The sequence below is a fragment of the Opisthocomus hoazin genome, chromosome 1 (assembly GCF_030867145.1).
Source record: "Opisthocomus hoazin isolate bOpiHoa1 chromosome 1, bOpiHoa1.hap1, whole genome shotgun sequence".
NCBI lineage: Eukaryota > Metazoa > Chordata > Aves > Opisthocomiformes > Opisthocomidae > Opisthocomus > Opisthocomus hoazin.
The window spans coordinates 96443371-96455466 of NC_134414.1; the positions used below are offsets into that span (position 1 = coordinate 96443371).

Genomic DNA, 12096 nt, shown 5'->3' on the forward strand with positions numbered 1-12096 from the left:
TGCCTTGTTTGGAAATTAGGAGAAAAGTGGTTTTGTATTGAAAATTACACACTTTATAGAGCATACCAACTCTTATCCAATAAGAAGTATCTACCCAGATATGAAGAGATTCCTTTTTAATTTATAATTCTTCATATGTCTATATCACTGTGCCTATATATCATGGATGAACCCAGAAATGAAGGCAAATCTAAATGCACATTACAAAGCAAGTTAAATAACCACAGGTGTGGTAACTACAGTGATTGTAATAAAACAAAAAGAGCTTACTTACCCTCCGCCTCTTACATAGGAGTTTACTATCTCATCAGGAGACATGAAGCCACACCCATTTTCAGCTTAACCTTAGACTTCTTCCGTGTAACCAAAGTAACAGAGACAATTGCTTTACCAAAATCAAGGCCATGTAGACATTCAAGGTCATTTCCATGTCCCCACGTATAAGCAAAATGGAAGCATATTTCACCCTAGTGTACTTCCAGTTTATTCTAAAAAAATTCAAGACCAATACACTAAATGGCACATGACAACCAGATCAGCTGTATTTCGCATCTAAAGCTTTTGCTAAACCCTTCAGCCAGAGACTTGGCATTCTGAAGACAGATAAAAAGGTGACAAGAACCTCATTACAACTGTCTTGTTTTGCGGAGGGAGGAGCAGGAGGGCTGGTTTCCACTTCTTTTGCCAGGTATGACGTGAGGGAGTAGCCTAGAGGAGTTTGTCATTTGCTTTTCTGGGTTTCTAAAATGACTGATAGGCATGCTAAGAGGTAAAGAAAGCAATGTGAAGACAGGTGGAGTCTTATGAAGAGGTCTTTCCTTTCATTCATCACCAGTATGAAGGAGCAGCATCCGGTACGCCAGTTCTTTCTGCTGATTTATAATACTTTCAAGAAATATTTTTTCAGACCCTGGCATGAACACACTGTTTCTGAGTGACATGCTGAAGACCCTCAGAAAATGCACAAGTAGCACATTTGACCTAGATGCCTACCATGACCCTAAACCCCAAAATAACTGTTTTCACTTTTCTCTCTTCTAACATTTGAAGACTTCACATACTACTGATCAGGGTCTCCATCAAAGTGTGCAATGATATCTTATCAGTGTGCACATCATCCTGCTTAAAGAAGACAATTAACTGAAGCTGTCATTAAAATTTACAAAGCCAAACCTTCTAATTACAAGTGAGGAAGAAAAGGGCATGATGTAATTTAATTAAGATTTCATCAAACCATAGCCAAATGTGAAGCCAGACAATAGTAAATTGTAAGTAGCATTATTATGTCATGATTATCTAATGCTCCGCCATGATACAAGCAGAACAGCAGTGAGTGTTGCTTTTTCTCAGGGTTCTTAAGGAACATCTCGGGGAACAGGAGGTTTCCATCTCGTTGATTCTTGACTCTGTGGAAGAGGCAGACCTGGGGAATTACTCATGCTACGTCGAGAATGGAAATGGACGCCGGCATGCCAGTATTCTTCTACATAAAAGGGGTAAATATGCAGCTTTTCTCCATGAAAAGGTACATTATAGGGGTGGTCAGTTTGTACAGCTTCCTTCTGACACAAGCATGAATTTTGGCTTCCTGAGATATTAATAGACAATTCTTATTTTTCCCAAGGAATTTGTACAACTGTCAAAATAAAACAGAAAGGTTGTTAACTATGGTTGTCACTCGGAAAAATACAGTAACACCTTATAATTAAATTTATCTAAAAGATGCATTTAATAATTTCTGAACTTTAAAACTAAACAAGGCACAATAGAGAAAAAAGTAATAGGAAGCCACAGGTAATACAACTGTAATAACTTTATGTAAGATATAAAATCAAATACTAGAAAAAGTACAAAACAAAAAATCATTCCACTTCTATCAGAAATGCCACCTAAACTCACGCAGAGCATTTTCTGCATAGCCTGGCTGTGGGCATTTCTCTTCTAACACGTTTGTTTAACACTAACATTTCTGAAGTGAAGTATCATGACAGAAAGTTCTGAGGACCTGCCTGTTTCTACTCACCACTCACAGCTCATGATTCCAGCCTGTCTAATGGCCACAGCCATCTCCCACGAAGATAATTACAGAGAGCTGCAGAACCTCTTGCAAAGCAGGGTTTCCAGATCTGCTTTGTTCACATTACCTCCCAGAGGGTGTTCCACATGCCTGGGCTTGACGCTCCCCACCCTCATGCAGCATCCCGCTGGTTTAAAAGAGCAAAGAAGAGCAGTGTTTGTACTTCACTGCCATTACTGTGCTTTTTTTTAGACTGTCAGTAAAGGTGAGCAAACCAGGTTCTTACTGTGGTGCTGAACTACTGGTGGCATCTCAACTTTTGTCAAAGCAGTGATGTCTTCCCTAGTTTTAGTCTTGTAACATGAGAAGTCCAAGTTTAAAAGAAAGCCATAAATTGATATAGTGTGACTCATTTATTTAAACGTGTTTTTGTGTACCTCCAATTAACTGCGTAGAACTAATTTGTAGCCATTTCTCTGAATTTTTGTCATTGCTTCTTTACAAATGCAGATGTAACTAATCAGATGTTCTGCTTAGCCTGGCATTTGCCATATTTTCTTGAATTTATTGAGAGGGGAAATTAGCTTATTAAGTAATTGAACCTCAGCAATTTACCAGCTAACAGTCACATACTCTTAATTTCGAGACATCTGAACGCAGAGCAAGAGCTTAACTCAACTAACACTGAAATCTAATGGCTTGTCTTTAATAATGAAATCAGTGCATGGAATACTGAAAACAAAGAACCTTTAAGGGTTAAATTACTTTAAAACTAATACTTCACTGACTAACATTTCTCAAGTCACTTGCTAATGGTGAGCCCTCATTTTTTCTTCCATAGAAGCAGTAGCTCCAAGACTGATAACACCTAAGTCTTTTCTATTCTGTGACCACCAGCTTTTTAATCTAAGAGCACGCATGCATAAATTTTGCAAGAGTCTACTTTACTTGCTTCATTTCTTGGAGAAATCAGTATGTCAAACACTCCATGGTATGTGGCCTCATGACAACATCCTTAAGAGGAAGTAATCTCAATATTTAATTGCCCTTATAAGTAGTGAAAAGCTAAAAATAGCAAAAACTTGCCCAAATATTTTTTTCCTCCTTAAGTAAGGCTGAATCTGACATTGTGATTTGGAAACAAAACCTGTTGTGCCCTCGAAAAACAAAAGGTACTTGCTACAAGCCTTCTGCATAGTTTGCATGTTGACAACTGTTTCAGTGAAATGATAAATTAACCATGACAGATAAAAATTTGAGCTAGTCTCTCAGGTCTCCTAGGAAGAGGAGCTTTGCACTGCTTGCTTAGTCTCCTGTATATCACCATGACAACATTTCATTTTAGGTTTCCTTGTGTAGATCCACGTTTAGTCTCTGCTAGGAATGAGTTAGCTGATTATTAATTTCTGATTATTGGCTCACTTAGAACAATTGGGACCTAACAATTAGGTAAATTTATTTCCTGAACACTGAGGCATTTGCAGGGGTATTAGTTTTGGCTTGTTTTCTAGTTAGTGTTCTTTTTTTCCAGCAGTATAAGCCAACAAAAATGCTGAATCTGGAATGTTCACTGAATACCTGAAAAAGAAATTATAATCCTTCTCGAACTTCATTTGTGGTACATTATCACCAGGATCAGAAGGGACAGGAAAGCAGAAAGCTGTTACTGAATAGAGCATTCCTGGGAAAAGAGGTATTTAGGGCTAAACGCTGCAGTGGGGATTCACGTACAAAATTTAAGCCTTTCAAATACCCTTGCAGCTGCTGTTTTGCCCTGGTCGATATATTCTCTGTAAACTTAAGGTTCCAGGGGGAGCTTTCGGCTATGCCTGCAATTACAAATGCCCTGAAAGGGCAACAAATTCAGAGACCAAATTACCAGCAAAAACCTGGATGCATCTTTCTCACTCTTCCCACCTGTCATCCCAGCAGGAACACACACGCACCTCACAGAAAACACAAGCAGGGTCCATCCTATGGCGGTGTCCGCCACAAACCAGAGCCTAGCACACTCAGCTGGGGAGAGGGGGCTTCTGCTCTTCCCTGGTGTGGCACTGGAACAGAAACCCAGAGCCTCCCCTTCCCTGAGAGGAATTTCCAGAGGGGAGCAGAACACAGCTCCCCCAGATTCCAGAACCACTTGTGCAGGAAAAGCGAACTCAGTTCAGACATCCAGCACCGGGAGAAAGATGGGGCCTCTGGCACCTTCCTCTAGCCCAGCACTCTACATCTCAGGGAGCTGAGCCTCAGTTATCTCCTGAGCTGCTTTTAGTTTCTGACTGCCAGTGAAGAAAACCTATGAACTGTGGTTTTGTGCAGCTGGCTAACCATTTTTAGACTCCCAGCTTTCCTCAGATGCTGTACACAGGGAGTATTTAATTCAGAGCTAAAGGCAGTAGAGCATTTTAATCATGACAATGCCAATGCTATTTTCTTTTCTGGTCCTTTCCTACAAAATTTATCCAAAAATAATCAGAAAAAGAGAGGGAATCAGAACTAAGGAAATTTAACTTCCATTCCCTTCCTCCAGCTTTTGGCCATATCTCTATCACCTTTAAAATAATAGTTATGTTCTTTTTTGTGTGAGAAAAAAAAATCTACTGGTTATAATCTAAGGCTGATTTTGTTACTTATTGGTGATTGCTATCACTGATCATCTGCAGCAGTTACAGGTTAATCTTCAGCTAGATAGAAGAAACTTCTAGAAATTAATTTTGAGAGTGTTAATGACAGCAGCTAAGCACAAATTTATTAACGACAGATCGTATATTGCAGATGATATAAGGGGTGGTTCACACACTTTAATTCTATTTTTTTCACAGGTTTTTAATTCAAGAAGACAAGCCCATAGTCTGTCAATGTAGTAGATAAAAATACAATGCATGAGGAGAAAGAATGCTCTTCTACAATGTTATGTACTGAAAAGTATGAATTTTGTGCTGGATCAAAACCTCATAGTCTCATTCAACCACAGACTATGTTAGAAGTACAGATTATTATCTCATGTGATGACTTTTGTAGAGGTTCTTGTGTGCAACTACAACTCTAAACCAAAAACAATCACAAATTCTATCTTGGCATGATTTTTTTAATGTTACAGATATTTTTCAAAGTCTTAATAATATACCTGTATTTTTCATGGGACAGACATCAAAACTAAGAGCAGGTAACATACTTGATGCATTTTTTTTAAAGTATCTTTCCCTTTCTTCCCATTTTCTCAGTGCTGTCTAATTTCCTGCCCTGTGCCTCTTTCACGGTTGGGGTTTGTTTTCCTCTGTCATAGGCATTCTCAATGGGCATATATGGGTCTTTTTGACTATAAGCTAATGAGGGATGATTTAAATAATTTTTTTTTTCTATTGGGACAAAAGATGACTTCTACTAAAATAAATTGTTTAGAGGAAGAGATTTATCCTGTTTGAAATTTCCCATAAGAACATATGTTTGAAAGATAAACAAGTTAATATTTCCTAAAGGAAATGCTTCTTGAGGAAACCTGCAAATAGGTAGGCATACTTTAAACTCATCGTTTATTAATGCATAAGCAGCGTATTAATATTTCCAGCACAATTTAACGGCGAATTCTGAATAGCAAGTAATTCTGATTTTTCTTCATACAGTTATTAAAGACAACGGAATTGCTGACGAGCACCTTAAATTACAGTGTCATTCACACAATAGCATAAATCTGTTTTATTACTTAAGGACTTGAATATGTTAAGGTTTCGATCTCATGAGCATTTTCATTCTCTAGGACATGATTTCACACAGTGGTAGTGATTAGTGACAATAAAGACTTTAAAGAGAAAAGAAACTAGTTCTTTTCTAACCTCTGCAAAGAAACCACAGGTCTTCTAGCTCCCTTTGCCATAAAGCTTCACGATGCTTATGAAATTTCTGAATTGGAGCTCGTCATGTGAGATACGAAAGCAATGAATTTTTTATTTCAGCTTCTGTTAATTGGTCCTAATTACTTGAAAATTCCAGCAAATCTCTGAGCCTCAGTAGAAGAAAGACTGTTGTAAAACTCTGGCACACTTGGTCAGTTAAGACCTTGAACATATATATCTTCCAGTCTATAGAGCATTTAGTTTTTATTCTGCACCAGGTTTTAGATTGGAATTGAAATTGGATTTGATGGGAATTGATTTTTCATCCCCCTACGGCCACTGAAGAAGCCTTCAGGTTGTCACTGTGCTGGGCAGTGCAAAGGTTCAGTCACTGAAGAGGTTCATGGCACAGGGCCAAAAGTCAAATATCGCCTTCCTTCCTGTCCCAGACCTAACTAAAAGTGGCTATTCTTTTTACACTCAATCTCATAAATAATCAGTAAATTAGTAGAATACTAAAGACTACTGCCTGACATAAACTCTTTGTAAGACAATTTTCTTCAACAGTAGGTTTTTGTCATCCTTTAGAAAATGGGATTAAGACATCTCCAGTAAAAAGGTTAGTCAGATTACTTAGCATGTGCCTAAATCTAACTTTTGTCTGACAAAGTGTCAAGCAAGTTGGTTTGTTTTAACAGATTCTTTTTTAAAACAGCTTTTGTACCATTTTTATCATCGTTCTTCTCTTTACATAATGTCTAAGTGCGATTCTAACCTTGATTGGCAAGGATGAAAATATTTTAAAATAAAATGTCACAAATTGTTCTCATAATCCATGCAGAGCTAAATTATTCATTAATGTTATCCTCAGAAAAAAATGTAAACAGCATGTTTTAAGATCTTACATCGTTGGAACTTGGTACTCCATTTTTCCCCACATTTTAGCACCTCCCAGTGCTTCTTACATTCATTTCTTTCAGAAAATCTAAAAGAAGTAATTGTGTGGGCTGTCTGATTTCTGTAGTGCAATAAGCAAATAGCAGCTCTCCTAATCAGTAAGGTTTTAAGTCATACACAATTCATTTATGTGGGGAAGCTAACCAGATATTAATGCAATTCTGCACCATGACACTTTTTTCCTTCAACCTGAAGTATAAGCTGCCTGTAAAATGCAGTGTTCTCTGTTTAAATGTAGTAAACGTCAGTAATGTTGCAGCATCTCTATTTTTTCAACCTTATCCTCTTTTGAGCTAACATACTGTTGGAGATAGTCAGCGTAATTATTCTTCTGCTGGGAACAGGTATCCCGCACTTCTCAGAAGAAATAAAAATGTCATCGGTAAGAATATACTTCTATTATAAAAATTTATTATCTCTATTCTAATAACACTGGAAATCCAACAGTACCAAGGCTCAGATAATGCTGCCTGCCATACTGATAACTAGGTTAACAACGTCTCTGTCTTGTATTTGCACACTTATACACATACTTACATCTAATTCCCGAACCAGACTAATTCTTTTACACAGATGAATCGGGAATATATGCTATACATCAATCTAAAAAATCAAGTGAGGTTTCAACAGTCCTAGTAAATAAAATGAAACTATTGCATTGAAAATCATATTAAAAACTGTAACTAAATTTAGCCACTGTAAGCCAACTCTACAGACATCCACAGGCATGTGTGACCTATGCTGGCAGAAAGAATATGCTTTGTGCTAAGAAATAATTTCATAATCAAGCTAAAGAACATGCCAAATTAGTTTCTACTGGTATCAGAAGTATTATTGTCCTACAACATCCACCAGTAATTATTCACAACAGTATTCACAAAGCCATCTGGGTACCTTAAATACCATCAGATTTTGTTTGGCACACTGAAACAAACAAAAAAAATCCTAAAACTAGAGAATAGATTTTATACATGTATATGCATATTGGATATGCATATGCTGTATAAAGCTGTGGTTCTGTATGCTATACTTTGGAAAGATAAATTGTTTTACAGCCATGCCATAACGTATATTGTATTAAACAGGGGAAAAGAAAAGAGAAAAAAGCTCACATACTTCTCCGCTTTTAAACTGTGAGTGGGAGATTCTTTCTTTCTAACCTAAACTCTGCCTACTCTTTACTGCCGATGTCTGAAATGAGACTCAGATGAGCACTCCTGTGTTAGCCAGCCTCCTTCTTCCTTCAGAAGAAACTCATCACTTTACAAGCAAAGCTGCACGTCATGACACATCAGTCTTGTGTCGGCTGTTGGTAGCTGCCTTTTCTACCTTCTCTCAGGTGTCATCACAAGAGCTTTAGTATTGTCTTCAGCTGCTCCATTTCCAAATTATATTAATTACCTTACTGTTTTATTTAATAATTGAAGTCTGTGAAAGTATACCTAGACAAACTGAGAACCAAGAACTGTCTCTAACCAAACCTTTTAGCTTTATGAGTTAAATTGTCCAAGACAAGCAGAGAATGGAAATATCTTTAGACCACAAAGTAGCAAAGATTTATGTATGTGCTAACCTGAAGCTCTGTGAATAGTCCTGTTGACTTCAGAGGGATTACTTATAGTCCATGAAGATAACCAATCTGCGTAAGTGATTGCAAAATTGAAACCTTAGATAGACTGTAATTGGATTTTGAAAAAGGCTCAGAAATTGGATACACAACTATAAATCACGTCCTTGAAGAGTTATAAATCACATAAAAAGAATACTTGGAATAAAACTATTTTTCTTAGTAGCTCAGCTGTATGGGACTAATGAATAGAATAAGATTAATTTAAAATTATCACAGATCATTAAATGTAAAGTTCCTGAGGCATGTTGCATGAGTCAAAAGATATGAGTCTCTGAAGGCACCCTTTATTTACTTTCTTGTTACTACTTCAGCTGCAATAAATCCATTACCTGCGTGACATAGTGAAAGGAAATTTATCAAGTATTAAAGGCAGGTGAAGATCAAAGATATATCCTACAAATATGTCTAATAATTAGGATAAAATCAGTATAAAATGAGTGCATTTATTACCAGCCGTATCGTGCCAGATACTTGGAGAAGACACGTACTTTGTTTTAATTAGCCATCTCTTTCGTGGGGTTGCTTGGCCAAAGCCTCCTGATAAGGAAAAATACTGTAGCCATTGGTCAAAACGCTTGTAACAAATCTTGTTTTAAGTTGACGCTATTTATTCAGAAACCAATCTACTACTGCTGCAGTAATTGATGTGTTTTCCTTTGAAGTAGAACTGTTCCTGTGCTACTGGAGGACTATTGTTAATTGCCTGTAACTAAATGATTGCTGTGCTTCTGAATGTAACTCCCTGGAACTCGCTCATTTGTTGCGTTTCACAGAATGCCTGTCCCCCTCAGGGTTAGTCGAGTAATTTTCCTCTACTATTTTCTACATTCAGTCTCAGCTCCTTAAGGAGGGCCAGGTCTGTAATTTCAGCAACGTAACATAGAGGCTAAGTAGACTTTAAAAGTTTTGCACTTTTCGTCTCTCCCCTCTGATGTGGAACTGTGCTGAAATTGAATCTTTTTAACACGTAGCCGCTACAGGAAACTTGAGTTTCAGCAGGAAAAGCAGATCACACTTCAAAGGGAGTGTAATGCCTGCTGCAGCAACTGTGCTCAAATCCCAATGCAAAAAGCAGAATAAAGCAGCAGGAAAAGTTTTTATTGTGAAGGCAACCTTACACCCTAATCTTGTTGTTACACTTTAACTTGGCTTTAACAGTCATTACGTCACTGTTGACATACGCATCACCAACACCCTTGCCATGTGCAGGGCACCTTTAGGAGTCACCCCTCCTACCAAGGAGCCAGACGCACCATCCCCCGTTTGCACTGAGAAAACCGAGGCACAGAAATGTGAAATGCCTTCAGTCACCAGAAGGGCCAACAGCAGAGGCAGGACCAAGCCTGCTGCTCCTCACACCTTCAGTTCAGTGCAACACAGGGCAACGCTGTTCGCTGAATCCCTGCGGCATCTCAAAGCCAGCCAGTCCCCCCGTGGGGCACGGTTTAGCACCCTACAGAAACACCAACTCAAGGCCGGAAAGCAATCAGCTTGGCATGGCGCAGTGCCCGGGCCAACCTGTCCTGCCTGCTGCCGCGCTCCATGGATGTGGCTGTCCCACCTGCAGAGCTTTCGGGGTTCGCTCCGGCATTTGCAGGGCTGGATGTAAGGATGTGGCAGTCTGCCGGGCTAGTTGCTGCTCCTCTCTCCCTCTGGACCCCGACGAACAGCACCCAAGACAGAGAGAGAACATGTGCTGACAGACGTTGTCCAGCACGGGGGAAAATACAAGCTTTCTATGCTAGATGGGTAGAGCATGAAACTTACTCTGTGAACAGATCTGTTTAAGAAAGAACCACCTTATCCTTGTGCTCATAAGCAAACGCAATGGGCTCAGCAGCAGCACATGAAAAGGTAATTTCTAAGAAGTTTCAGGACGATCAGAGGATTTTGTTGTTTGCTTTGTTTGCCTAACTTAGGACAGTCTCATGTGTGTTTAGATAGACTTTACTGAAGTAAAAACATAGGCATAAGCTTGAATTATTTTATGGGGAAAAAGGTAACTAAAAGGGACTCTTTGATGGCACAAGTGATGCAGTGCATTAGTCAGATTTCATGCACAGTGACAGAAAACAGATGACTACCTGCAGTTATTTTTCCCATTTAATCTCAAAACCATTAATTTAAGAAAAACTTTTGTTTTCCAGTTGCAAATCTTTTCCTTGCCTTTAATGAGTCATAACAGCAGGCACATAAATAGACTATTTTTGCCTAGCAACCTGAAATATTAAAGCCTTTCTTCTAGTTACCTTTGAACAGCTGCATCACCTGTAGTACAAAAAGATAAACAGGGTATAGTAAGCCAGTGCAGAGTAATTTCCACTTCCATTTACATTCTAAAATACTGTGTTACTTGTCTATGCAAAGAATTTTTTGTTGGGTGTTTTTAATAACATTCCTCTCTTTGGACCAGAAAAGTATTGAAAGTCTGAAATAACCATATCGGTCTGAAAAATATCTAACACAAAGGAGTTTCCAGCACAGTTTTGGAGAGAATGATATGGAATATAAATGCCTTTTTATTTTATTTTATTACACTTTTAGTGTCTTCTAGAGAGCAATGAAATCTTCTTACAGTTGCCTCAAAATAATAAAAAAAGTGTGTGATTCTCAGTAGACACAGTCAAAATAAATGGAATTGTCACTTTTTCCTCTAACCTTTTATTTTCTAATTGAATGGTATTGTGCTGTAGTATCATATCTGCGTAACTACACACGCACAAAAAAACGTTACTCTAGGGCTACCTTGCTTCATTCAGACAGAAGCTGCCCCCTCGAAGAGGATATGGTGAAAATAACATGGAACTGAGCTTTGTCCAGTACAGATTTTTATGAAGCAAACTGTATATCTTAGATATCCAAGATGGGATTTCTTGGCATTCCTCAAACTTGAGTGATATTGGAAAAGTATGGGTGGTCTTAAGATTTGTTATCTATTACTCATTTCAAATTACAAAATTGTTAGTAATGCTCTTCCTCTTCCCACTCTCCTGTTTTAACATTGCCAGTTTTCACTCAATAGGTGAATGAAAAGTAACAACAAAATGGATGTCACATAGCTGTGTGAGCTTCCTTGAGCATGCAACAGTTAAGATGAGGGAAGGTGAAAGTCCATGATGGCATGCTACTTACACACTGATAAGTAGCCCCACTGAGGATACTGCTGGTGGTGGACAGTCGTGGCCGCATTTGACCAAAGTCCCCATCCTCAGGAACAGAGCTAGGTAGCAATGATCTCAATCCATCACATGAGTCTCCAGTGCCAGAGTGCAGCAAAGATGCCAGGGGGTCACTGTTTGAATGGGAATGTCACAAAGGACACATCGGGGTGGTTTGCTGTGACTACACACAAGCCATCCCCTGGGGAAAAAGGGAAAATAAAGATGAACTGCAGATCATTGGGAAACTGTGTTCAAGATATTAACACATAACTGACGTGAGGCTGTGGTGTTCCTTGGGTGATTTGTCTTCACATCCCTCAAGTTTCTGGGTTTTTTGAAAATTTTTATTTGTATTTTGGGAAAAAAAAAATCAAATCCTTGGTGTAATCTTATCCAGCAGACTGAAACTCATCTTATTTGTGTGTGGAATAAGGCAGGAACTGTGCATTATAGGCCCCAAAAAAAGAAACAATTCACCTCTGCTTTCATTGTAAGTGG

General features: G+C 38.5%; 1 protein-coding gene across 3 annotated transcripts in view; it reads left to right on the top strand.

Annotated features, from left to right (window-relative positions):
* The window catches only part of IL1RAPL1 (interleukin 1 receptor accessory protein like 1), an 808300-nt gene that overhangs the window by 770953 nt on the left and 25251 nt on the right, over positions 1-12096 (top strand). For all 3 annotated transcript variants that reach the window (XM_075429945.1, XM_075429954.1, XM_075429962.1), the window contains one exon: positions 1351-1496. In XM_075429945.1, the coding sequence (XP_075286060.1) occupies positions 1351-1496 (146 nt within the window). The remainder of the gene's footprint in view (positions 1-1350; positions 1497-12096) is intronic.